The sequence below is a fragment of the Phyllosticta citriasiana genome, assembly GCF_038021145.1.
Source record: "Phyllosticta citriasiana strain CBS 120426 chromosome Unknown IWZ02scaffold_30, whole genome shotgun sequence".
NCBI classification, from domain to species: Eukaryota; Fungi; Ascomycota; class Dothideomycetes; order Botryosphaeriales; family Phyllostictaceae; genus Phyllosticta; species Phyllosticta citriasiana.
Window position 1 is genome coordinate 1 of NW_027117307.1, and position 23,460 is coordinate 23,460.

Here is a 23,460-nt window from a genome sequence, read left to right on the forward strand (position 1 = left end):
CGACTTGGAAAGGGCCGTCACCGTCACTTGCTCGACTCAGAATCCCGATGTCCCCAATGGAAACATTTTCGTTGTCAAGACAAAATACTGCCTCACTTGGGGTCCCGGAAATTCCACTCGGTTGGTTATGAACCATACAATCGAATGGTCTGGCAAGAGTTGGCTGAAAGGTGAGGTTTCGATATGCAAATGGACTCGGTTGTGAAGATGGAGCGACTAATTAATCGACAGGACCGATCGAAAAGGGAACCAACGATGGACAAGGCCAGTATGCCAAGGACCTTGTGGCTGCTCTCCGTGCCGCCTGCTCTGCCAAACCCATTACCAAAGCTGCCACCGGAGGCAAAACAAAGAACAAGAAGGGCCGCAAGAAGGGTGCCGCCGCAACCTCTCCAGAAATTGCGGCTGCCGCGCCCCTCGCCTCCGCTGACAAAGGTGGTGATTGGGGTCTCCTGGAACCGTTGCATGGACCTCTGCGCCCAATTACTGATATGATGCCGAGCTTCGTTTCGGCGCAAGTTGTCATTATGTTCCTCAGTCTGCTGCTGCTTACGTCATGGTTCCGCGGTGGCGCTCCAGCTGCCGGCCGCAATATCTCGCCATATGGTCTCGCGACCCCAGCTCGCATTGCGGCATATGAGGAGATGTGGCGGCGGGAAGAATCGGAGCTGTGGGACTGGCTTGAGGAGCGTGTGAGGATGGACCGTGCGACGCCAATGACGGCGGGCAAAGGACCGTCGAAGAGAGCCTCGGCGGCCATGGGACAAAAGATGCTGGCAGAAACAGAACGCATGAGCCAGCGGCAGATGGAGGAGGCGATTCGCGTCACGCAAAATAAGCTGGAGACGCTGAAGGACGCGGTTGAGAGGCAGCGAGACCGCACGTGGGACGGCGCGGCCACCCAGTCTGAGGCTGCGACAAAGGGCGAGGAGAGTCCCCAAGAGTTGTGAAAGTCGCTAGTGGTGTGGACATTATGAGTGGTGGATCCTGTATTTCCATGAGAAGGCGTCTTTGGGGCGTGGAGGTTTTATTCCTGGTTTGCTTGCATCCTTATGCTCATCCTTTTTCTACCCTGGATATCCCCCATTGCCTGTGCGTTCTTTCCTTTTTCTGTTCATGTTGGGCGTTTTCCTACAAAATATTCTTTTTCCCTGTCTTTTTCCCTTTCACAATCATTTCACTGGCGTTTTTCTTTCCTTGCGTGGTTTTCATCAGTCTTGGGCTCATCAGCTTCCGGGTTTCCTTTCTTTTACAAGGGTTCCTTTTCTGCGTGCTTTTTCCCTTCCTGGCCTTGTTTCGATGGGTAGCTGCGCTACATGATTGCATGCGAGATCGCGTCTCTCTGGCTTTAGATATCAAACCTCGGCACATCCAGCCGCTTCTTGATTCCTGTTCCAGTCACCAAACAATGCGTGCGCTCGGATCTGGTGAGCTCAGATCGTGGTTGCACTGTCGCTTCTTTTCTATGAGAACAGGAGAGTAAAGACTAGTCTAACAGCTACCTTAGTTGTCGTCCCATCCTTCACACTTGGCCTTCATCAACGCTTGCTTTTCACGACCGTAGCTGCCAAAAATCGGGATGGCTCTAGCAGGGCGGACAGAAACTGCATATCCTCCCAGAAAGAATTCAATCACTACCGTCCCATGGCAACCGGAACAAACCTTCGTCGCGCGCGCGGGCCGGCGGACGGGTCCGAGTCGTCAAAAAGCCTAACAAAAATAGCCACAGAACTTTGAAGCCGAAAAAAGGCCAATGGACGCCAGACGGCTCAGGATGGATGATGCAGGCGCTCGCTCGCTGCCTGCCTGCCTGTCTGCCACTTGCTCTGCTACGTGGTGCGTATCTATTTGTGCTCCTGCAGCTGATGATGATATGTGGGCTTGTTTTTGTGGCTGAGGGGAGGAAATGTTAGTGATGACGCTCTCTGCGAGGCTGAGGCGCTTGGTGGTTGGTTGGGTGGGTGCCTGCGCATGTGGTCGTGAATACCTGCGGGATAGTGGGGGGGGGGGGGGGGGGGGGGGAGGAGGGGGGCAGTTGGTCAGTCCAAGCGCTGGCCGGTGAATGCCGTGACGTGCATGATTGCGCCAGAGGCGAATACGACGGGGCTGAGTAAGCTGGAAAAGCGCGACGAGGCTGGTGGATGGCAGGAGAGGAGAGGAACGAAGGTATGGATATATCACTTTGGCATTCCTCTGTGGTGACGTTGCCGCGTCACATTACTTGGAGAGTTGATGAGCATCATGTCAGGCCCTTTCATTCAAGCACTAAAGATGAACATCTGCTGCAGTCGCTTTTGCCGCGCCGAAGCATGGACCAGTCTGATATCGGATGAAGAAGAAATACGAAAAATGGTTCCCAGAACTTCCAAGACAACTCCCTGCCCAATTCCGCGGGAGACCCGCATAATCCAATCAACCTGTTAAACTACGCATCGTCATCAGCTACCACTTAGCCTTCTTAAGCGGCAGCAGCCTGCAGAGGCGCCGCCGAGCTCTCGGTTACGCTGGGAGCCTGGGCGCTGATGTCTGGCAAGCCCGGGTGGACGCCGACGCGCTCCTTGGGGAGCAAGTCAACCAACACCTGGTTGGGTTTGTTGCTCTTGCCGGTAGAGAAGACGGAGTTGTCCTTGTAGGCCCTAACACATTCGATGTACTTGTCGAAGAGATAGGCCGAGTCAAGCGGGCCGCCCTTGGCCTCGGGGTGGAACTGGGCGGAGAAGATGGGCCGGGACTTGTGGATCATGCCCTCGTTGGAAGAGTCGTTCAGGTTGACAAAGAACTCCTTCCATTCGGAGTCAAGGCTGGTAGCATCGATGGCATAGCCGTGGTTTTGCGAAGTGATGTGGCACTTGCCCGTAGTGAGGTCAAGAGCCGGAATGTTGTGCGCACGGTTACCGTACTTCATCTTCACGGTGCGAGCACCGGCAGCCAAGGCAAGCAGCTGGTGACCCATGCAAATACCCATGACGGGGACTTGGCTAGTCTCAATCAGCTTGCGGAGGTGGTAAACAGTCTCCTGGCAGTGGGTCGGATCACCAGGGCCGTTGGAGATGAAGACACCGTCAAAGTGGTGTGCGACCTTGTGGATAGGGTAGTCGTAGGGGAACGCAGTAACGCTGGCACCACGGCTGACAAGGCTGCGGAGGATATTCTCCTTGACACCGCAGTCAATCAGAGCAACGTGCATGTCACCGAGGCCGGAGCTGACGTGGAAGGGAGCCTTGGTGCTCACACGGCGGACCAGGTTGATGCCCTCAGGGTCAATATAGGCCTCGTCTTCGTCGGCGTCGTACTCCTCGCCAATGCTGATCCTCGCGAGCGAGGAACCCTGCTCACGGAGGTAGGTAACGATGGCACGGGTGTCGACACCGGAGATGGCAGGGACGCCTTCCCTCTGGCACCATTCTGCCAGACTTTCAACGGCAGTCCAGTGGCTGTGCTGCTCCGCAACATCCGCGACAACAATGCCAGCGGCCTGAATGTTGGGAGATTCAAAGTATCTGAGGAGGCCAAACTCGTCCTTGACAGACGAAGGAACACCGTAGTTGCCAATCAGGGGTTGGGTAAAGACAAGAATCTGGCCACGGTAGGAAGGGTCGGTCATGGACTCGGGGTAGCCGACGAGAGAGGTGGTGAAAACGGCCTCACCGCTGATGTTCTTCTTGGCACCAAACGATTTTCCGGAGTGGATGGGCCCGTTCTGCAAAGATGAGTCACGACTTGCGAAAATTTACCCATTTTCCAATTGATGCGTACCTTGATGGTGAAAGTAGCCCTATCCTTGGTAGCCCTGGAGCGAGCAATGCTTTGGGCGGTATTGTTCTGGACGGTGGCCATGAAGCGGGCCTGCATGCCGGCCTTGGAGAGCTGGCCAAAGGCCCCGACGGGCCTCAGCATTGAAGGCTTCGCAAGCTTTGCAAGCATTATTTTCTGGATGATGTGTTGTCGACTCAGGTGGCGATTTGGAGCGAGTAAAAGGCCGTTCAGTTGATGGAGGCCTTCCACAGGTGGTCTGTCAATGCGTGAGTCAAGCTGGTCGTGCGGAGAGGTGGGAAGCGGCGGATGATTATTACCAGAGATGTAGTCCTATGGCACAGCCGTTAGCAAGCGTTTTCAACTGAAACCCGTCGAAATGCGGTCAAGCAATGGCCGCGACGACGTCGTAGGGCGCAAGGATAGGGCGTAGATAACAACAAGCCAGGCGGCCAACGTACCTGAGAAGTGAATATGGTCTGAGCAGAACGCATTCGCGAAATTGGCGGGTCTGTCAGTTGTGGTCGATGGGGCGCAACGGCGAGCGTTGCCTTGCAATTGCTGTGTTGTGTGCAGAGCAGAAGAGGTGGTGGAGTTGGGTTGGTTGAAGAGGGACGGAAGAGATGAGAGAATCAGTGTGGGAGACAAGGTTATGTGAGGTGGGGCCGGCTACGTAAAATTTCACTGGCCGCACGACCGAAGTCCAAAATTCGCATCCTCCGCATCGCGCATTTGGTTGCTAACAGCTTTCTGTAACGCAATTATTCTTCTGCCTCGTCACTGGTCGCTTCCTTCACTGACCACATCACCCTGCCCAGCTCGGAGCCCTTGCTGCTCTTTGATCCTCGACAATCGCTTTGCAACGACGTCAACGCCATCATCGCCTTATCTGGTTGTCCTCGACGAATGGCTGAAGCCCCTGTTCTCTTTGAAAGAACTACCAAAAGATGACGTCCAAAAGAAAGCAAATGCGCCTTGCCTTGAATCGAAGACAGCATCGACAACGTGGGCATTCGCGAAGGTCTTCAGTGTCCTGTGACCAACTCCCGACCTATGCGCCCAGTCCCTACCAATATTGATTTCTTCCGGCAGCCATTGGCGTCGACTTACCAAGAACTTACAGTGAATAGGGGCGAGTGGACATGGCTTTGCAGGCATGGCTTGTCAAAACAATGTCTTTGGTCCTTGTAGTGATCAAGGCTCACCAACGGCGTAGCCGCCTTCCAGTGCTCTGGCTTGTACTCGTTTTGCTAGCTACATGCGGCCAATACTGCAACAAAGACTGCGAATCGCAGCCAAGCTCCACGCGACTCGAGATCACAAAGTTCCTTCGAGTCAAGATGTCAAACTTTAGATGCTCAGCTTCCAGACAAGGGTTAGCCCCGTTGGACGACGGGACGCTTTGCAACACAAAACAAATCCCTTGTTTTGCAAACACAGCGACCTGCTCTGTTTTGGGCCACGCAGCATCATCTGCTAGTTCTCGTATAGACTGCCTGCAATGCGAGTTGCGGGGCACACCCATCCGACGCCCTTGAGCATTCCGCCGCCAGGTGTCGGCGGGCCGTCCCCATTTCTCCCATCCAATCGATCTCCTGAAGCAGTCTTTTGGAAAGACGGCCAACATTCCCTGTTTGCTATGGCGCTCCATGCTGGACGGGCATCCCCTTGACAGCGGAGGTCAAGGACAACGGTGCAGCCGACGCCTGTGCGACAGATGCATGTCTTGCGAGTGTCCAAACGGGTAATCTGCGCCAGGGTCCCATTCGCCCATAACGACATACAAATATAAACCGCCCTGCTCACCAGCACTGCTCTTTGGTTTACGGTACGAGTTTGGACACGCGATTTACCAGCCACCATGTCGCGCTCCCTCGCTCTGTTGGCGCTTGTCATCGCAGGAGACGCCGCAGTCTTGGATTGGACCACCGCTTACGCCAAAGCGAGCTCAGCCCTCCAAGGGCTCACTGTGGAAGAAAAAGTTGGCATCGTTACTGGTATAGGATGGCAGAAGGGGCCATGTGTTGGCAACACCTCGCCCGTTCCCAAGATTGGCCTTCCATCTCTGTGTCTTCAGGACGGTCCCTTAGGAGTCAGATTTGCCCAGGGAATCACTGCTTTCCCGGCAGGAATCCACGCCGGCGCCACTTGGGACAAGCATCTGGTTTATCAAAGAGGCGCTGCCATGGGAGAGGAGTCAAGAGCTCTTGGAATACATGTTCAACTAGGTCCCGTGGGCGGGGCTCTTGGTAAAGTAGGTCGGAATGTTTCGTTTCAAGTCAAGTTTCTTCACACCTTTGTGGAGAAAGAAAACTCTGGAATTCTTCAAGACTTGAAACTCAGTGGTTCTGAAATATCAAAATTAAGAGAGCGTTCATTTTGCTATTTCGAATACCAGGCCCGCCGAATCCCCCTTCTTTGTTCGTGTGCCTTGAGACTTTACATTTGTTGAGCGCCTTTCTGGTCATTTCTATGAGGAGCATTCGATAACAAATGCCACAGATACCTGAAGGTGGTCGAATTTGGGAGGGTTTTACCAATGACGCCTATTTGTCGGGGATTCTCATGCAACAATCCATCAAAGGCATACAATCAGCAGGAGTACAGGCCTGTGCCAAGCATCCGGTTGGAAATGAGCAAGAAAAAAACCGCGAGACGATGACATCAAACATCGATGACCGCACTCTCCACGAGCTGTACATGTGGCCATTCGCAGACTCTGTCCTCGCCGATGTGGCCGCGATGATGTGCTCTTACAACAAACTCAACGGAAACTGGGCGTGCGAGAGCGACAAGCTCCTGAATTCTCTGCTTAAAGATGACCTAGATTTCAGGGGCTATATTACGTCGGATTGTTAGTATTGTCTCGTTTGTCGACATCGTCCTGCTCTGACTTGACTTCAGGGAATGCTCAACACTCCTCGATCCAGGCTGCATTGACTGGCCTGGACATGTCAATGCCTGGAACGGACTACAATGGGGGCAGCATCTACTGGGGACCGACGCTCACTGAGCTCGTAAATAACGGCACCGTGCCTGCAACAAGACTAGACGACATGGTGAGGAGGATTCTTGGCGGCTGGTACAAGCTACAACAGGACCAGGACTACCCGCCCGTTACTTTCAACTCTTGGACCGGCGGAACCGGAGGGCCTAACGTGCAGGGCTCTCACAGTAAAATTGCACGACGGGTTGCACGGGACGGCATCGTGCTTCTCAAGAATGACAGGAACACTCTCCCGCTGAGACCAAGTGGCGGAAGCATCGCTGTAATAGGATCTGATGCGATTACAAACCCGGACGGTCTCAACGCCTGTAAAGACAAGGGCTGCAATAATGGCACGTTGACCATGGGATGGGGCTCTGGCAGCGTTGAGCTTCCAGTAAGTGCAGATTTGCTTCCCAGCTTTCCCCCAACGAGACTCACGAGAGGCATCCAAATTTTGGGCCTGGAGAAAATCGATCGTGGTTGAAAACAAGTCTTTCAAAATGAGTTTAGGAAACTTGTTTTGGAAGATGACAGCCTTGTCAACGCCCTTGTCAAGAAACTGGTTTTCAGTAATAGTGAATCCAGAATAGGGGACTAACTCGGATAGCTTCTGGGCCGCACTCGAAAGCTAACACGCTTATCTACAGTACCTCATTGATCCTCTGAGCGGTATTCGCAATCGCCTCAGTGGAACCACCACCAATGTGATAACCTCGACGACAGACGACAAATATGCCGCTGCAGGTGCGGCAGCTGCCGCGACCATGTCGATCGTTTTCGTCAATTCCAACTCGGGCGAAGCGTACATAACAGTCGAAGGCAACGCCGGTGATCGCATCAACCTCGACCCCTACCATGACGGCAACGGGCTCGTCGGCGCTGTCGCCGCAGCTGCCGCAGGGAAACCCGTCATCGTGGTGATCCACAGCGTTGGACCTACGCTGCTCGAGTCTATACTGTCGCATGCGAACGTCGTGGCAGTCGTCTGGGCGGGTCTTCCCGGCCAGGAGAGCGGAAGCAGTCTTGCTGACGTGCTTTTTGGCGACTATAGCCCAAGCGGAAAGCTGCCCTTTACGATTGGCAAGTCACGAGCAGATTATGGCGACGTGGCTGTTGAGCCGAGCATGGTGGACAGCTACGAGGAGGGGCTGTACATTGATTACAGGCACTTTGACAAGATGGGTATCACGCCACGCTATGAATTCGGCTACGGTTTGTGTAAGTCTTTCCCCCTTTTCGGCGTGGAGAGATCCGAATGCACACAAGGAGCTGCTGTTCGCCAGAAGCAAGTAAAGCGGAGGGAAAAAATCTCGAATGATGCCATGGACTGAGAGAAGCTAACCTGCCACACCAGCCTACACACACTTCATTTACTCATCCCTGGCCATCCAGCCAGCCACCGCGATGCCCAATGGCCTGTACGACACAATCGCCGTCATCACATGCACAATCACAAACATAGGACTCTACGCCGGCGCCGAAGTTGCTCAGCTCTACCTGTCGCTGCCGCCTTCGGCGCCCGACTCGCCCATTCAGCAGCTCCGCGGCTTTGACAAGGTCAAGCTCGCGCCGGGCCAGGCCGGCACGGCGACCTTTGTCCTCCGCAAAAAGGACGCTAGTTACTGGGACGTTGCGCGGCAGCAGTGGGTCATTCCGCCTGGCGAGCATCGGTTCGTCGTTGGCGCGAGTTCTAGAGACAGGAAGCTGCAGGGCGTTTTGATTGTTGAATAGGGCCTGTTCAAATTCTGTCCGCTCTTGAGGTTTTCTTCTTCCTGGTTGGGCTTTCTCTTGTTATGAACTTTTTCTTTACTTGCTTCCCTTCATAGCCTCTACCTACGTGCAGGGTATCTGTTGTTTAATTCTAAGAGAAGGCAGTGCGGTGGTGTCTTATTTGTAAGTAAGTAATTGGGCGCCACTGCTGCTGTAGATATTGCAAGGGAATACTTCTCTGTTCATAAAAAAAAAAGACGATCATCGTCCGAGGACTACATTGAAGGAGGAACTGAGTCGACTGTGGCTGATAGTGAAGTTCAAACGGAGTCTTTCCCCGTATTACTATAGATCTAGTCGACTGCATGGATTTGCAGGCGCATCCCTGCTAGTGCTTATAGCTACCCTATCCTACAATCAACGACAGTGCCCCTTCCTCTCTTATCTGGATTGCGGCAGTTGCTGTACAAGCCAATGCCCGTTGACGTCGGAAGCGACCCTGGAAAATGACCAGAACCCGCAAAATTGCACGAGGATTTGTTGATTACGACGAGGCTCGGCAGCCCTGGATCTTGTTCCATGAGGCGGCTTCACCAATTACTGACAGGGCTTACATCACTGACCCTTGTAAGATGGCGTGCAGACGCGATGATGATGCGCAACAAGGAGGAAGACCATCCGCAACTTTATCATTATGAACGCACTTGTGGTTCCATAATCGCATAGGAAGTCTTCGGCAGGCAGGCGAGGCGGCACTGGACGTGGGCGCCGATGGAGCCTGTCCCCAAACAGGAATCCTCGGAATTTTCTGTTTACAGATTCTCTGCTGGAAGATGCGGAAGAGGACGATATCTTTGCAGATTTGGACAGTGATGCAGCAGCCACGTTGGTTGTCGCATATAACAAGGTGCAATTACGCTTGGAGAACCATAGTCGTTCGAGGGTCCGGGACGAAGACTATGGCAGGACTGAAGTAAATTTTCACTGAACCACTCCTCTCGACATTCAATGGTTAGGTGCGGCCTGTCCAAGATTCGACTCCTTGTGGCTTCTTGGATTTTTTAGCACCTGGGTCGAAGTAGGTTTTGATAAGTTGCGTGAGTTTATACGGCGCCTCTTCGTGGATCCCGTAGACAACATTCAGCCATTCCAGCGCCTTTCCCACGCGAGAGGAAGCTTGAATCTCGATGATTTTTTCTTTTGGTGGATTGCCGACAGTTCGTGCCTGATCTAACAAGGCATAAAGTGGGACGTTGGGAGGCGGCGTCTCGCCAAACAGAATACCTCCGCGCTGACTTGTCGTAAGGTTGAAGATTTGGAATTTCGGTTTGAAGTCATCCGCCTCCAGTTGTTCCATTTTCCTCCGAACCTCTCGGTTGGAGATTTTGTCGAGCGGGGCACCGTACAATTCGCCCAAGTTGAAAATCTCGGTGACGCCGCCTGCCCGTGCTGCTTGCAACGTATGTTCAAACCATTTCAAGCTCCATTTCCGCCCGCTCGCAGCTTCGAGGGCTGCGAGATTGGCATTCGCCTCCGGTTCCTCGTTGCCTTGGGTCGCCTTCTCATAGGCTTCGATTGCGCCAGCGCGATCCCCTTTCTCTTGGAGGTATCGCCCAAGCGCCATCCAAGCGGACGTCTTGTGAAAAGTTTCGGAAGCTTCGAGCCACTGGTCACTCAAACTCTTCTTCTTCTTGCCAAATATTGATCTGGGTTCTGGTTCTGGTGCTTCCGGTAGTTCAAGCTCCAATACTTCTCGCACGAGTTTGATTGCGTGGTCCAACTGGCCTCGGCTGTGTGTGAGTTCAGCGGATAGCATCATTGCTTGCGGATCCTTTCCTTTAGCAAGCAAGGCCAGCTGTTTCATGACAGGGGCAAGCTCCATTGAGTGCATGAGTCTGGCGTCAATACCATGGCCTTGTTGATTTGCGCGATGCAGCAGGTAGACGACTGCCTGCTGATTCCCATTGGCAGCCAGGGCAAGTAATAGCTTTTTTCCAACTTGACGCGCCAACGGTGGCTGATGCGGGAAGCAAAGACAGCGGCCAACGGAGTATATCTCATGCTGTGATATCTGGTTGACTAAGAGAGCGTTGCAGGCGTTAGAAATGCGGTTGTCCTGGGGCCATATTCCACAATACGAAGATGGAAGATTTCAACTTCCGGAAATGTCCAAGACTTACAATCTGCTGCCGCCACAATATTTTTGTTGGCCTCTGGTTGGGTTACATTGGTGAAAGCTTGGAGCAGGGGTCTTATCCGCTCTTTTATCGAATTTCCAATGACGGAAAAGTCCACGGCCTCAAGTAAAAGTGTGGCGACATCCTTTGGTGGTGCATCATCTTCTAACAGAGCACCACGTCGGACGGGTATTTTTCTTGGTGCTCTTCTTGGTGCTCTGACTGCATAGCCGCGCTGTTGGTGCACTGTGTTTGCTCGCTCCGTACAACGTCTCATCAAACAGCAAAACAGGCAATCGTTTTGAGCTGCATTGACAGGCCTGGGAATAGTTCTCGAAAAACCGCGTCGGAGCTGTTGGCGGAGCATGGTTCGGTGACGTTGAGAAGACATTCAAATGGGTTCCCGTCCAGTCCGTTCGGGTTCTTAGTCCGGGGGCAGTCGGGCCGGTCGGCGGAGACGGAGATTCTAATAGTCCGTTCTGCCGGGCGGTGAGGTTTTTTCTTTCGCCCAGCTGTTTGAACGCTCGGGACTTTTTGGGTGGGTCAATGCAGAACGGGCCTCCATGTTTTCGCGCGTCGTCCACAGTGCCCGCGCTTTGATGACTCGCTCGCCCTCAAAGTCTTCCGAGACGTCTGCCGCAGTCTCAAACGACGAAGCAGCCGCCATGGTAGCAACGCGCAGTGGCGCCGATACAAACAGCCCTCTTACAAACTCGGCCACTCACTCTGGGCGGAAAAGATTCCAAGACGACACTCCCAATGGCACGCCTACGCGAAACAACAAGAAGCGCAAATCTTCGGCAGACGGGGAAGAGCTGGAAACTCCCAAGATTCCTCTCTTAGCCCGGGAAGAGCCCCAGCCGACCCCGAACACCCAAACCACAAAGACCTCTGAGCCCTCCTCCGAAACACCCAGGAAAGGTCGAGGTCGTCCAAAAAAAAACGACAATCCTCTGCTGGAGCAAGTGGTCACACCAGTCCCGGCGGAGAAGAAGGGTCAAGCTGGCGCAGAGACCCCACAGGAGAAGGAGGCATCAGAGCATAAGGATGGCAGACAGGACGACGCGTCAATCTATGGCACTCCAGCTGACGACGACGACGAATCAATTTACGCAACGCCCGCAACAACGATGCGTCCCAATCTTCGTGGTTCCGCACGGCCAACTCCCGCTTCCGTCACACCCAAGCCCCGTGGTCGAGCTGCAAGAAACACGCCTTCGAAGCCGTCCAAATTGATATCCTCTCAGACGATAGATGAGGGCGAGGAGGAGAGAAGTCCCAAGCCTGAGGCTCCTAAGGAGGCAGGCAAGCCCAAGATCATTCGATTTGGAAGCGAGGATCCTCCAGCAGTCCCAGAGCCGGCGCCAGAACCGCCAAAGAAGACTGAGATTCCGTCGTCTTCTGCGGATGAGGACAGTGATGATGAGGCCCCAGAAGCTGTCACTGCTAGCTCCGCGCGTGAGCAAGCTCGCGCTGCAGAGGAGGATGCGGCCAAGGCCGTCAAGGAGTATGTTGTCGGCAATTCGTTTGAAGTATCAATCGCTGACGTTTACCAGACAAGAGGCCGCCACCAAGCGGAAACGTCAGGAGCGTGAAGCACGTCTAAGAGAGCAAGCGGCTGCTTCTAAGCGGCGGAAACAGAAGGAATCAGAATCCGCGCCTGTTTCTGAGCTCGTCAGCCCGCCTGCCGACGTCGCCTCCAGCACTACCATCACGGCCTCCAATCCTACTGCTTTAACCAAACAATCGAAGCCTGCATACGATCTGCAAAACATCCCCGCATTGCTTCCCGATGAGTTGCTCGCGGCCGCGCCCGCTGTCAGGCCGCCTACCCCTGAACCGGCGGAACGTCGAACAGGTTTCGACCAAAAGGAAGGCGTGAAGAAGAAGCTGAATAGACACTTGAAATTCCTGGACGAGAAGCCTGCGAAGGATATCAAGAAAGGACCCGTCAGACTCCACGTGTTGGAGAAGGGCAACAAGAAACTGCCGCCCAAGGTCAACAATCAGAGCAAGAACATGAGGGACCAGTGGTTGGCGGGTAGGAGAACCCAAGCAAACAAGGGAAAGAATGTCTTTGGTGGACCGGAAAGGAAGAAGACCGGAGGTGGATTTTTGAGAAAGTAGGGGACAGGGTGGATCGCTATGGAGATTGGGTGGGCGCTCAAAAGACACGGGCGACGTGCGAGCGATCCGGGGTCAACTGAGTTTTGCCGAAAATGGGTATGTGTATCTGATGGCTGTATTTGTAGCCTTCAAAGCTCAACTCCAACCAGCCGCTTTCGAGGAGTAGCCTACAAAGTGATCTTCTCAACCTTTGCTGCTTCCAACCAAGTCGGCCTCCCCTCCAATGTTTCCTTCCTGATGGCACAAAGCTCGTCCAAAAACGCAGGAACAAAGGTCCCAGGGCCTCTAACATCTTCCCTCCTTGCTGCCCTCTCGGCTGCTATCTCATAGACCAGCACACCAGCTAGCGCAGCCACAATCTTCTGCTCCTTGCCCGCGACCAAAAAGGCCGCGACCGTCGTTCCCAGCGTACAACCACTGCCCGTGATGGCGCCCAGATACTCGTGTCCGTTGCTAATCGCCAGCGTCATCTCCCCATCCGACAGCACATCCGTCGCGCCCGTCATGAGAACCAGGTTGCGCTCCCTGCGAGCCAAGTCGCGCACGAGGGCGGCACGCTCGCTCAAGCCCATGGTGCTAGCGCCGCTGTCGACGCCGTGCTGCTGGACATCGCCCGCGGTGCCGGCTACGTTACGGATTTCGTTCTCGTTGCCCTTGATCAGGTCAAAGTAGCCGCCGGCCAGCAGCGTGCGCACGGCAGCGCGGCGCTGCGTTGTCGCGCCCGCGCCGACCGGATCGAAGATGACGGGCCCGCCGACGCCGTTGTAGGCGCGTAGGGCGGAGAGGTAGCTACTCAGGCCTTCGCTCGTCACGGTGCCCATGTTGATGACGAGGGCGCCGCCGAGGCGGGCGAGGTCCGGCGCTTCGGCGCCGTTGTTGGACATGATTGGGGAGGCTCCGCTGGAAAGAAGTGGTCAGTGAGAAGTACCATACTAGCAGTGGAGCACAGTGTCTTCAGAGTCCAGGCGATAAGCTTCAGAAAGGATTACAGGACCAAAATCTGATCTCTGTCTCGCCCAACATCGAACAACAAGACTCGATGTAGTAGACTTACATGCACAACGCCACATTGGCGGCAAAGTTTTGCACAACCAAGTTCGTCATGTTATGGCAGAGAGGCGTCAGATCATCCAGTGCCTTTACGACAGGAGGAATCTCCATCCGAATGACATCCGGCTTCTCCAGGCCAGCCGGCGTCTTCTGCTCAACCGCAAACGCTGGCGGCGTCTCAACCAGGCGCTTCAACTCTAGCGCCGCCTTGAATGGGTCCTCAGCCCCAATGATGGCGCTCACAACCGCAACGCCGTCGAGTTGCTTCGATGGCGCTGCAGACTGATACAACACCCGCTGCGTGTTGGATGCGTTGATGCCGCCGATGCAGACGGTGGAGACGGATGGGGCGGCACAGGTTGAAAGTGCAGAGAGCATTTCGCGCAGGCCAGCCGTGCCGATAATGGATTTTGTGTTTTCTTTCGTCGATGTTGAAAAGACGGTGCCCAGGCCCAGATAGTCTGCTCCCCCCTCCGCGGCCGTGACGGCTTCTTGGATCGAGTTGGCGGTGACGCCAATGATTGCATCTGCGCCTAGCAGCCTCCTAGCACTGGCAAGGTCTGAGAACAAGAAGAAGTAGCAGTCAGATACAAGGAAGAGGAAATTTGAACCGAATTTGATCCTGTTTTGAGGACTCGACTTTGAAAACCGGGAAAAATCGAAAATGTGAAGAAGATTGGAAAGATGGAGATACACACCAATGTCATCCTGACCAATGTGCACACCCTCGACTCCAGCAGCCAAAGCAACATCGACACGATCGTTGATGAGAAGAGGGACGTTGCGTGCTCTTGTGACCTCGTGTAGCTCTTTGGCAATGCGGATGAGGTCCCCCGTGTCGCTTGTCTTGTCGCGCAGCTGGACAATGGTAGCACCTGCACAACCATCAAATCAGCTAGCTCATTTCACAAAACCGCCTCTTCACCTCTTTTTTTTTTTTTTTTTTCATGTCAAGCCTGACCAACCTCCTTCGACTGCAGCTTTTACAATGGCGACCAAGTCTCTGCCGCGCAGGATTGCTGGCGTGTTGTCTGTGACGAGATAAACCGAGTAATCGACTGCCATGGTGGTGAGACGGGCGGATTTGTATTTTTTTCCCACCACCCTGTTTACTGTGGCTGGATTCGTGGCATGAGCAACCGTTGCTGGTACCAGAGTGAATTCGTCATGAGCTGCCGGTTTCGGTGGGGCAGACGCGGCTCGCCTTGGGCTGCGGCAACGACTTCCAGCATCTCTCGCCCGTCTTCACTGACCACAATCGGAAAGGTATCGCGTGAAGTAGTGAATCATTATTTCATATGGTGCTCTTTTCAATCTTATGATGAATGAGACTCTGCAAAAGTTCATGAATTGAATTGATTTGTCGGATTGTTATAAAATTAATCATTAGTGTTGGGTGTGCAGGGTAAATCAATGCCATGCTTCTACTGACGAAGACTGCAACGTCAGATCAGCATTGCTTTGCAATGCACTGGGGATCAAGTTGATGCCTTCTTGTCACTACAGGTTCCCCCATAGTCCCAACGGTGGTGCGCTGATATCGTTCACTAACACGTTATTAAACGGCATGCGAAGTCAATAACGTTGATTTGCCTCAATCGAACCACAAGGGAATCATCCCAATCCGTTTTCGTACGCCAGACCATCCATGCCCTGCTTGCTTGACGCGACGTCCTTACCGATTGTCTCGCCAACACACCAGTCCATGCCCGCCCCGAGTACTTCCTTTGGAGCCAAATCTGTTTTAAACTATTGTCCTACAAAACCGTGAATTGAGAGAACCGGGAAGAAGAGTAAAGGGTCTGGACTTGGGTTTCGTTTTGAGTACAGAGTAAACTCCAAAACGCAAGTCATTCTTGACAGAGGGATCAATCTACCGCCCTGGAAAGGAGGTGAACTGATTCTTATCTAATCGTAGTATAACGCTTCGAATCCATAGATGAATCCAAAGACCAGGAACGCAACTGCCCCGCCGAGGGTTACTGTACATTCTAATTAGCTTGGAACTTTCTAGTCTGGAGCCTGCCAGTGTGATACTTACCCACTCTCATACTCACGCGACCCGCGATTGCCTTGCCTCCCAAAACTGCGACTCCAGTGCAGACAGCATGGCCACTGATGGCCCCACCCGTGACCCACCAGTAGTCTTGACCAGCTGCCATTGCAATGGTCGCAATTTGACTCCGATCGCCCCATTCACCGAGAAAAGTCATCACAAACGTCTGCACCCACGCCGGGCTAAGTAGCAACGAGAAGAGATTGTTGAGACCGCCGAGCATACGCTCTAGTGACGCTCCCGAAGGCGAGTTGGAGGGAGAGCGCGAAGATGACGGACTGCGGTGCGTCGGAAGACGGCTTCGAGAGCGAGATTGACGTCCACGTCCAGCTTCGAGCATGTAAGGGTCCACTGACGAGCGTCGCCGCTTACTTGCAACCTGTTCCTTCTCTTCAAGCTCTGCCTCGACTTCTTGCATTTCTTCCCCAACTCCTTCCTCGGGGCTCATGGCCAGACCTTCTCTGAGAAGTTTTGCGCCAAAGATAAAAAACAAGAGAGCTGCGGCCACGCTGGTGAGTTTCTTCGGTAGCAATGTCGGCACTGCGTGGCCAAGGACAGCAGAAAGAACAGTCATGGCAATCAGAGCGGAAAAGGCGGCGGAGAAGACCAGGACGCGCGGGTGGCGCATGGCCATGAGGGCGGCGACGAGGAAAGTTTTGTCGCCAACTTCTGAGAACAGGATCATGGTGAAGGAGAGCAAGAACGAATCCCCGGGATGAATGATCGTTTCCTCTTCAGTTTCAGAACCGCTCGAGCTAAGTCTGGATGTTTTTTGCTTCGATCCAACACCATCGTCCTTGCGCATGCTTGGAATAACGGGGTTTGAAGACCCGCTGTCACCGTGCGGAGTGTCAGGTAGGTCCGAAGGTTTCTGAATTGCAATATTAGCCCTCACCCAGTGTCGTGGCAGACTCTATCACAACGTACCTGGATGCCCACAGCGCCCTTGGCCTTGGATTCCGATGTGGAAGAGGCATCCAGCTCCTCGTCAACCACCTCAACACCCAGGCGTCCCTGCTCTTCTGTTGACATAGGTCTCGCTTCATCTGGAGAAACAGGGACCTTTTCGACCTTGCCTCCCAGCTCCTTTTCAAGCGCCTTGTGCTTCTTGTTCCTCTCGGATACTCCTCCTTCGGTGCCTGTAGTGCCCTTCTTGGGACCCACATGGTCTGGGTCGTCCATGACGCTGTCCTTCCCCAAGGATATTTCCGAGGATAGCTCTTTCTGATCCCCAAGCACGCTGTCGCTGAGGCTGTCGGAGCTTCCCTTGGAGCCAATGTCCACGGCTCCCGGCGACATCTTTTTCGGCTTGTCCTTTTCTGAAACGAAGGGCCCCCATTGCGGTCTGCCATCCTCGGCTGGCTTGACGCTGTCGGCAACGTCGACTTTTCCGGGCGCAAGAGAGCCGGTTTTGGCGGTACCGCCACGTAAGTTCAAGTTGGTATCCTCATCGGTTGCACCAATGGCCGCAGCGGACGACAGTGCGGGCAGGAGTAGCAACAGCCAGCCAGCTTGGCTCTTCCTCAGAATCATGCTGGATTGTGCGAATGATGGTTTCCGTGGGAGCGAAAATTGGTAAGGGGGAGAATGTTGAATAGTCGGCTTCGACGCTGACGTAACTGTGCTGCGCGCAAGCTCAAACGACGGACGACGAAGAGTGGCAGGGCAGGATGGACTAAAGGAGCGGACGTCAGTAAGAGCCTCTGACAGAGGCCAAAGACGGATGTAGAGAGCCTTTGGAGGCGGGTTGGTGTGGCATTGAGGTTTGGACAGCGGGCTAGGTGGTTTTGGCCTTCAACGAATGGGCTCGTGAGGCGGTGCACCGCAGGGGCTTACACGTAACGTCTTGGGCATGGTGCGCAAGGGGCTGCTCCAAGTGATTGCGCTCAGGCCTGTCCGCAACTGGTGAGCACTCAATGACGGTCGGCGAATTAGAGTTGCTGGCCTGGCGCCAGGTGTTGTTTGCTCACTACTGCCCTGCGCCGGCTGTCCATGGACGTGGCTTGAGTCCTCAGGCAAAATGACATCACGTGCACTGTTGCCGCGCGCAACATGAATATATCTCACGAGTCAGTTGGACGTCTGTCCTCGCCAAGCACCTCCTCCACCAGAGAAGCCTCCATGTCCCCCGCCCGCGTCGCTCCCTTCGCGCCCACCAACTCATCCAGGTCCTAAATGCGACAAATCTGAGATCATGGTGGTTGAGGCCCGAGGATTGCGCTCTTCGAGCCGCCGCACCCCGCAGCCGACCTCAGCCGGCGCGCCCAACGCCAGCTCGCGTGCCTTGCGAGCCAACAGCCAGGACATCAATTCCGCGCAACAAACGTCGCCGCCACAAAGAACAACGCGTAGAAAAGCGCGCGCAACCAGCGTCGAAAGCGTCCTGAGCACCGACGGCGCGCCGCGGGCTTCTCGGAGAAAGACCAAGCAAGCTGGTCCAGTGCGCAGTGAGTGCATGGGAGCTGCAACAGCACTACAACATGCTTCAGTCCATTGTTCGACTGGCAGCAGTCGCAGGTGGTCCACGGCTGACTAGAAAGCGACAGAGTTGCCAACGGTCGAAGAAGATGCGGGGCTTCGACGACGAAGCTTCTCAGAACCACCTGCTACTGAAGACCACGCCAGCCGCGAGGAAATCCCAATCTTTCAATCCATGGCCGAGCCTCGGGCAGAGAGATCGCCAGGTGCTGAGTCCAGCTTCCCGACATCTCCCGAAACCATCCATCCTCCTGAAGACCTGGATGTGGTGCTCATGGTCGATACCCTCGGAGACTTGTACGCAGATGCAAACAAGGTTCTCGAGAAGATTGCCCCAAAGAATGCCACCCAATCCGAGCTTCGGTCTCTCTACTCTGAGTTCCGAAAACCTGGCTCTGCTGTGAACCGCATTCTCTCTAAGCGCATCGAGCGATTCGAAAGATCGCGCGAAAACTTTGGAACGGAAGAGTACATCAGGAGTGCCACCGTCAATGCTGCCTTATCCGAGCATACACCTCTTGCAAACATCGGAAACCCGCTTCTTCGCTCCGATCCAATCTTGCAAAAGGCGAATCTAACCTCTTTGGCGATACGAATGAGAGACCTCGAGCGTGAGAAAAGCGATACATTCGACATCCTACTTCGGCTGGACGGAACATTCCCGCGCGACTTCCTTTCCAACCCTGATGCGAGCACAACCCATGCTCATACGGCCAAGGAGAAAGATTTGTTCGGAGTTGCTCTCGAAATCAGGACTCAGTTTGCAATTCGCTTGATTTTAAAGAAACAGGACGACAAAGATTTCTGGCCACATCAGGAAATTCTGGAAGTTTTTTTCTCGGCACAGAAAGACAGCTACAATGTTGATTCCGAGCATGGTCCTTTGCGCGGATGGGAATTGCCCGGTCTATTGTCTGCCGATGAGGGATTATCAAGGCAATTTAAGTCTTGGATCCTCGAAAGAGTGGGCGAGCTTCGTGCTTGTCTCCCGGACCAAGACTCGGCAGAAGACGTCGACTCTGAACAATTGGAAGCCAAGTTCCCGTGGAGTCGGTTCATCACTCAGCTCCTCGAATGGGTCTCAAGGCGCAATGATGAGATTGAATCCGAAGTCTCGTCCATTGGAGGGATAGAAGCAATTCAAAGCGCTCTGCAAGAACACATCGAACCATCTGACAGGCAAACGACTCAGGTTTCCAATATCACTCCTCAGACCCAGGCTGCAGGCCCACAGCCTCCACCAACACAAGACGGCCAAAGTGCTTCCACCGCTCCAGGCGTGATATCTGTCCTAAAGAAATTGAAGCAAAAGGTCGATCGCTTGTCAGGAGGCGAAGCGAGAGAAGACACTGCGGCTGCCGTTGAAAACCGCCAGCCCCGCGCGCCGCGTGCCGAGGAAATCGAAGACGAGTGGCAGCTTATAGCCAACGAAGAGGAGGATATCTCTGCAACTGCCGTGGAGCTACAGGAGCCACCACCATATGCTGCAAAGCAAGTTTTCATGGATCAGATCCGTCGAATGGAGAAGCAGAACAAGGAGAACATTCTTCGAGTACAGAACGAGAAGGAAAAGACAAAGTCGATATTTGACCGCCAACCAGACGCCCACAGAGTCTCGTTTGATGAAGACGCCATTCGTCAGTCTCCTGTCAAGAGGCCCGGGGTCCCCAGTCATTCTCCAGCGAAAAGACGGCGCGTTGACGAAGATGAAGACGACGAATTCGAGACAGACCCGCGTCAACCGGCAGGCCGACGGAAACGAGAAGCCCCCGCAAAGCGTCGACGCATCAACCCCGCGCCGCGCCGAGCCACGAGTCTCGCATCGACTCGGGGACAGCCCGACGGCAACGAGGACGTTGGGGACGAGACTGTCGTGGTGGATGTCGACGAAATCAGCCGCCTGGCGCGTCGGCAGGGCACGGCGTTGCCTCCAGTCACCAACGCAGGCGGCAAGCGCAAGCGCTTCCCGTGGACAGATGATGAGGATAGGCAGCTCGTCGCTCTGTACCGCGTCTACGGCGGGGGCAAGCAGCCGTGGAAGCGCATCAAGGAGGCGGACGAGGTCGACCTCAATGTCCTGAATCGGCGCGACCCCGTGGCGCTCAAGGACAGAGTGAGGACGTTGTGCTTCATCTATGACAAGTACGTCTTTCAACAACTTCTTACCCCTATATTCCTTAACAGAGACAATGCTGACCAACACATTCCAACAGAGCAAACACGGGCCGTCCAGACGTCTTCGAGGGCCTGGAAATCGGCAGCTTTTACAAGCGCAAGGTTGATCAGAAGCTGGGTCGCCTGCCGAGCGAGGTGCCCGCGGAGTAGCCAGCCGCGAGCAAGGTTACGTCCTACTCTACTATTTAACCTCTATCGAGTGAGACCCTGGTGGCCGGGCGGCTTCATCCATAAACAGCTCAGACCTCCGGCGGCTTCTTGGTGGGTGCCGACGGACGGACGGACGGAGCGCGAATGGCACGCTCTTCTCCTGGCGGTCACAAGGCAGGCAGGCAGGCAGGCAGGCAGGCGTTTACGGTCGATTGGAGGGGTCCCTAAAGGTGGCGGCAACGACGGCGTGCGAGGGTTTCTTGGGTTCTCATTCCAGGCGTCGATGGCGATCTTCTTGCTACAACCCTTAAGATAGATGCCGGTGGCTACCTCGATGCGCGGTAGCCGGCGCTCTTTGGCCAGTGAAGCGATTCTTACAACGGCAGCTTCTTCATAATCCTCTGTTGTCTCGTTATACACACCCCCTCCAGCACAAATTCACGCCCATTGGTTCAGAGAATCTGAATTGCATTGAGCTGAACACCAGCAACCTCAATATCCCACATGGTACCATCCATCCATTATTTTTCAGTTTTCGCGAGTCTGTCCAGCCACCCACTGCACTGCACTGCACTGCACTGCACTGTTGCTACATACATGCCCAAGCCCATTTCGACTCTAGACGGGAGAGCTGAAACGACACGACACGATCTGGCCATTCATAGTCTTGCCACGACACCACCACCATCATCATGGCCACTCGAGAGTATTTCCCGCGCAACAAGGCCGACGACCGCCATGCGAAGGGCAAGGAGCAAGGACAAAAAAAAAAAAAGTTAAAAAAAGGGGGGGGGGGGGGGGGGGGAAAGGGGGGTAGCGTTTCAAAGAAGGGGGAGAAGGGAGAAGAAGAGGGTTCAAGAAGAAGAAGAAGAAACCAGAGAAAGGGATCACTGCCTCCCCAATATTAGGGTCCCCTCTCGGTCCGTGGTATCTAAACGCGCAAAGGAACAAACAATGCCTTGAGAGCCGTGAAAAAGGGAAAGGCCGCCGAGGCCTATGTCGATGTCAATGCCGCTGTTTGCCTGTACGCTGCAATCACGCTGCACGGTTCATGCGGTATGTGTCCTGTGGATAGGCCGTTGCTTGGAGCACTTCATTCCAAGAGCGTCTGCTCAGCAACATCGTTGAGCGTGCCGGCCTTGCCGCCGTAGGCCTCGGGGACACCGTCACCGAGCTGACTGGCGAGCTGGTTGCCATAGCTGAGGACGGTGAACTTTTTGACAGTCTCCTTGGGAAGGAGAACCTTCATGGCTGTAAACATCCAGCCCATGACGACGGGCACGTTGACGAAGAACTTGCGCGACAGGGTCTCCGGGTAGACCTTGGAAAAGAGCTCAATGGTGCGCTTCGAGGCGGCCTTGACATGCGGGTCCTGGCGAATGAAGGAGACGCTGAGGTAGTCGTGCACCTGAATGCCTTGGTACGGGTCGGGCCCCTGGTTGAAGTCTGGGATGGGCACGGTAGCCTCGTTGAGCTTGAGCTTTGCGATTCCCTTCTCCATGAGAGCGACGCGCCAGCGAATGAATCTGTATAAACGGATGACCATTAGCGACGCCGATTCTCCCAAGAAAGAAGAACTTATCCACTGCGTATAAGCTTTCCCGATTCCAAAGCCGCGGCAGTAGACCTTCCAACTAAGGAATCTAGGCAAGCCCGTAAGTGCGACATTGGTTCAAAGCACAAACTTGCTACTCACCCCTCGAGATTGCCAAAGGTGGCCTTCTTGTCCTCGACGGCGCCGTAGACGTTGAAGGTAACAATGTCCTTCTTGTTTGTACTCTCCGGGACGCCCTCGATCTCCACGATGTAGCCCAGACCATTGAAGATGTTCTTGTCGAAGCCAGCCTTCATGGCTTCCAAAGGCCGAAACTCGCGACGCCATTCGAGAGTCTCCCTCAACTGATCCTTGGCTTTGTCGATGTTGTTTGAGTTTGCGCGCAAGAACTTTTGGAGGATGAGCTTGGTGTGGAAGTCGCCAGATTCCTTGAGCGTGATGCCGTAGACCTCGTCGTACTGGGTGGATTTGAGCAGCTCAGGCAAGTCGGCGAGAAGCTTGGAGAGAGGGTGGTCCGCAGCGAGCTCGGGCCAGACGGGACCGGTGACCACAGGCGCTTCGGTTTTGGGTTCTTCGGGGGCAGGGGCAGCTTCGGCAGCAGGCTTGTCTTCCGTCTTGGGCTCCTCAGCCTTGGATTCTCCGGTCTTGGACTCTTCAGCTTTGGGCTCTTCGGGCTTCACGTCGACAGCGGAAGCTCCCTCGGTCTTGATTGGTTCAGCGTCTCCGTTCTGTTCGGCCTCAGGAGAAGCTGCAGGAGCTTCAGTGGCAGGCTTCTCTGAAGTCTCATCCTTCTTTTCGTTCGTGGCGGGCATGTCGTCCTTGTTTTCAGCAGACGTGGTTGCTGCGGGAGCAGACGCGTTGGTCACGTCGGTGACTTGGGGAGCATCGGATTCGGCAGCAGCCATTGTGTCTGCAGGCTTGGTGGAGTCGACTTTGTTTTCGGATTGGGGTTCCATTTTTGAAAGTGGAGGATGTTGGGACAATAACGACGGGCGTCAGGCAAGGAGCTTATAGGTAGACCGTCAGTCAGGTCGCAATGGAAGCTCGGGGACGCGGCAGCGGTTCATGACTCGGTCGTGCGATTACTCAGCCGCACGGACCCCGTCGACCGGATGCGGCCACCTGCATCTGGACGGGTCGACGACTGCTCTCTCGATACTCATCTACTGTACACTATCCATCCAACATTCGTCCTCATACAAACAAACCTCAATCACTGTCTGCTCTTCTCATCCATTGG

The 23,460-nt window shown here is 54.5% G+C and overlaps 10 protein-coding genes across 10 annotated transcripts; 5 read left to right on the forward strand and 5 right to left on the reverse strand.

Annotated features, from left to right (window-relative positions):
• Positions 1-40: 40 nt before the first annotated feature.
• On the forward strand, positions 41-950 carry IWZ02DRAFT_438059 (uncharacterized protein; the record flags this gene model as incomplete). The annotated part of the gene is made up of 2 exons (XM_066766692.1): positions 41-170; positions 232-950. Coding segments are annotated over 2 exons (849 nt in total), but the record flags the coding sequence as incomplete, so codon positions are not given.
• Positions 884-1,597, forward strand: IWZ02DRAFT_195451 (uncharacterized protein). The gene has a single exon (XM_066762492.1). It carries the CDS (start codon positions 974-976, stop codon positions 1,481-1,483), a length of 510 nt encoding a protein of 169 aa, XP_066617326.1. The 5' UTR covers positions 884-973; the 3' UTR covers positions 1,484-1,597.
• Positions 1,598-2,458: 861 nt separating this feature from the next.
• Positions 2,459-3,924, reverse strand: IWZ02DRAFT_387574 (carbamoyl-phosphate synthase arginine-specific small chain; the record flags this gene model as incomplete). The annotated part of the gene is made up of 2 exons (XM_066765554.1): positions 2,459-3,700; positions 3,757-3,924. 2 exons carry the CDS (start codon positions 3,922-3,924, stop codon positions 2,459-2,461), a joined length of 1,410 nt encoding a protein of 469 aa, XP_066617327.1.
• A 1,585-nt stretch (positions 3,925-5,509) lies between these two features.
• On the forward strand, positions 5,510-8,538 carry IWZ02DRAFT_195470 (putative beta-glucosidase L). Its single transcript, XM_066762493.1, has 5 exons — positions 5,510-6,007; positions 6,256-6,607; positions 6,658-7,136; positions 7,390-7,960; positions 8,097-8,538. The coding sequence occupies exons 1-5, from the start codon at positions 5,615-5,617 to the stop codon at positions 8,471-8,473; spliced, it is 2,172 nt and encodes a 723-aa protein (XP_066617328.1). The 5' UTR covers positions 5,510-5,614; the 3' UTR covers positions 8,474-8,538.
• Positions 8,539-9,464: 926 nt separating this feature from the next.
• On the reverse strand, positions 9,465-10,996 carry IWZ02DRAFT_438062 (uncharacterized protein; the record flags this gene model as incomplete). The annotated part of the gene is made up of 2 exons (XM_066766693.1): positions 9,465-10,531; positions 10,633-10,996. The coding sequence occupies 2 exons, from the start codon at positions 10,994-10,996 to the stop codon at positions 9,465-9,467; spliced, it is 1,431 nt and encodes a 476-aa protein (XP_066617329.1).
• A 196-nt stretch (positions 10,997-11,192) lies between these two features.
• Positions 11,193-12,756, forward strand: IWZ02DRAFT_438063 (U3 snoRNA associated-domain-containing protein; the record flags this gene model as incomplete). Its single annotated transcript, XM_066766694.1, has 2 exons — positions 11,193-12,136; positions 12,186-12,756. 2 exons carry the CDS (start codon positions 11,193-11,195, stop codon positions 12,754-12,756), a joined length of 1,515 nt encoding a protein of 504 aa, XP_066617330.1.
• On the reverse strand, positions 12,574-15,062 carry IWZ02DRAFT_195532 (Hydroxyethylthiazole kinase family-domain-containing protein). Its single transcript, XM_066762494.1, has 4 exons — positions 14,772-15,062; positions 14,505-14,681; positions 13,811-14,366; positions 12,574-13,656 (listed from the first exon to the last, which is right to left on the reverse strand). Exons 1-4 carry the CDS (start codon positions 14,869-14,871, stop codon positions 12,924-12,926), a joined length of 1,566 nt encoding a protein of 521 aa, XP_066617331.1. The 5' UTR covers positions 14,872-15,062; the 3' UTR covers positions 12,574-12,923.
• Positions 15,063-15,714: 652 nt separating this feature from the next.
• On the reverse strand, positions 15,715-17,395 carry IWZ02DRAFT_495507 (UPF0016-domain-containing protein; the record flags this gene model as incomplete). The annotated part of the gene is made up of 3 exons (XM_066770147.1): positions 15,715-15,788; positions 15,848-16,733; positions 16,790-17,395. 3 exons carry the CDS (start codon positions 17,393-17,395, stop codon positions 15,715-15,717), a joined length of 1,566 nt encoding a protein of 521 aa, XP_066617332.1.
• Positions 17,396-18,056: 661 nt separating this feature from the next.
• On the forward strand, positions 18,057-20,665 carry IWZ02DRAFT_495508 (uncharacterized protein; the record flags this gene model as incomplete). Its single annotated transcript, XM_066770148.1, has 3 exons — positions 18,057-18,309; positions 18,409-20,482; positions 20,554-20,665. 3 exons carry the CDS (start codon positions 18,057-18,059, stop codon positions 20,663-20,665), a joined length of 2,439 nt encoding a protein of 812 aa, XP_066617333.1.
• Positions 20,666-21,758: 1,093 nt separating this feature from the next.
• IWZ02DRAFT_387581 (CRAL/TRIO domain-containing protein) lies at positions 21,759-23,176 on the reverse strand (the record flags this gene model as incomplete). The annotated part of the gene is made up of 2 exons (XM_066765555.1): positions 21,759-22,191; positions 22,362-23,176. 2 exons carry the CDS (start codon positions 23,174-23,176, stop codon positions 21,759-21,761), a joined length of 1,248 nt encoding a protein of 415 aa, XP_066617334.1.
• Between the last annotated feature and the right edge of the window lie 284 nt (positions 23,177-23,460).

What these genes read in the sequence shown, in the direction of transcription:
- IWZ02DRAFT_195532 (XM_066762494.1), bottom strand. Translation starts at nt 14,871, where the DNA reads ATGGCAGTCGATTACTCGGTTTATCTCGTCACAGACAACACGCCAGCA. An exon ending in AAAAGCTGCAGTCGAAGGAG is followed by an intron (nt 14,682 to 14,771) that starts GTTGGTCAGGCT and finishes ATGGTTGTGCAG; the next exon opens with GTGCTACCATTGTCCAGCTG. An exon ending in GCCAATGTGGCGTTGTGCAT is followed by an intron (nt 13,657 to 13,810) that starts GTAAGTCTACTA and finishes ACTTCTTTCCAG; the next exon opens with CGGAGCCTCCCCAATCATGT.
- IWZ02DRAFT_195470 (XM_066762493.1), top strand. Translation starts at nt 5,615, where the DNA reads ATGTCGCGCTCCCTCGCTCTGTTGGCGCTTGTCATCGCAGGAGACGCC. An exon ending in TGGGCGGGGCTCTTGGTAAA is followed by an intron (nt 6,008 to 6,255) that starts GTAGGTCGGAAT and finishes CAAATGCCACAG; the next exon opens with ATACCTGAAGGTGGTCGAAT. An exon ending in GGGCTATATTACGTCGGATT is followed by an intron (nt 6,608 to 6,657) that starts GTTAGTATTGTC and finishes ACTTGACTTCAG; the next exon opens with GGAATGCTCAACACTCCTCG.
- IWZ02DRAFT_195451 (XM_066762492.1), top strand. Translation starts at nt 974, where the DNA reads ATGAGTGGTGGATCCTGTATTTCCATGAGAAGGCGTCTTTGGGGCGTG.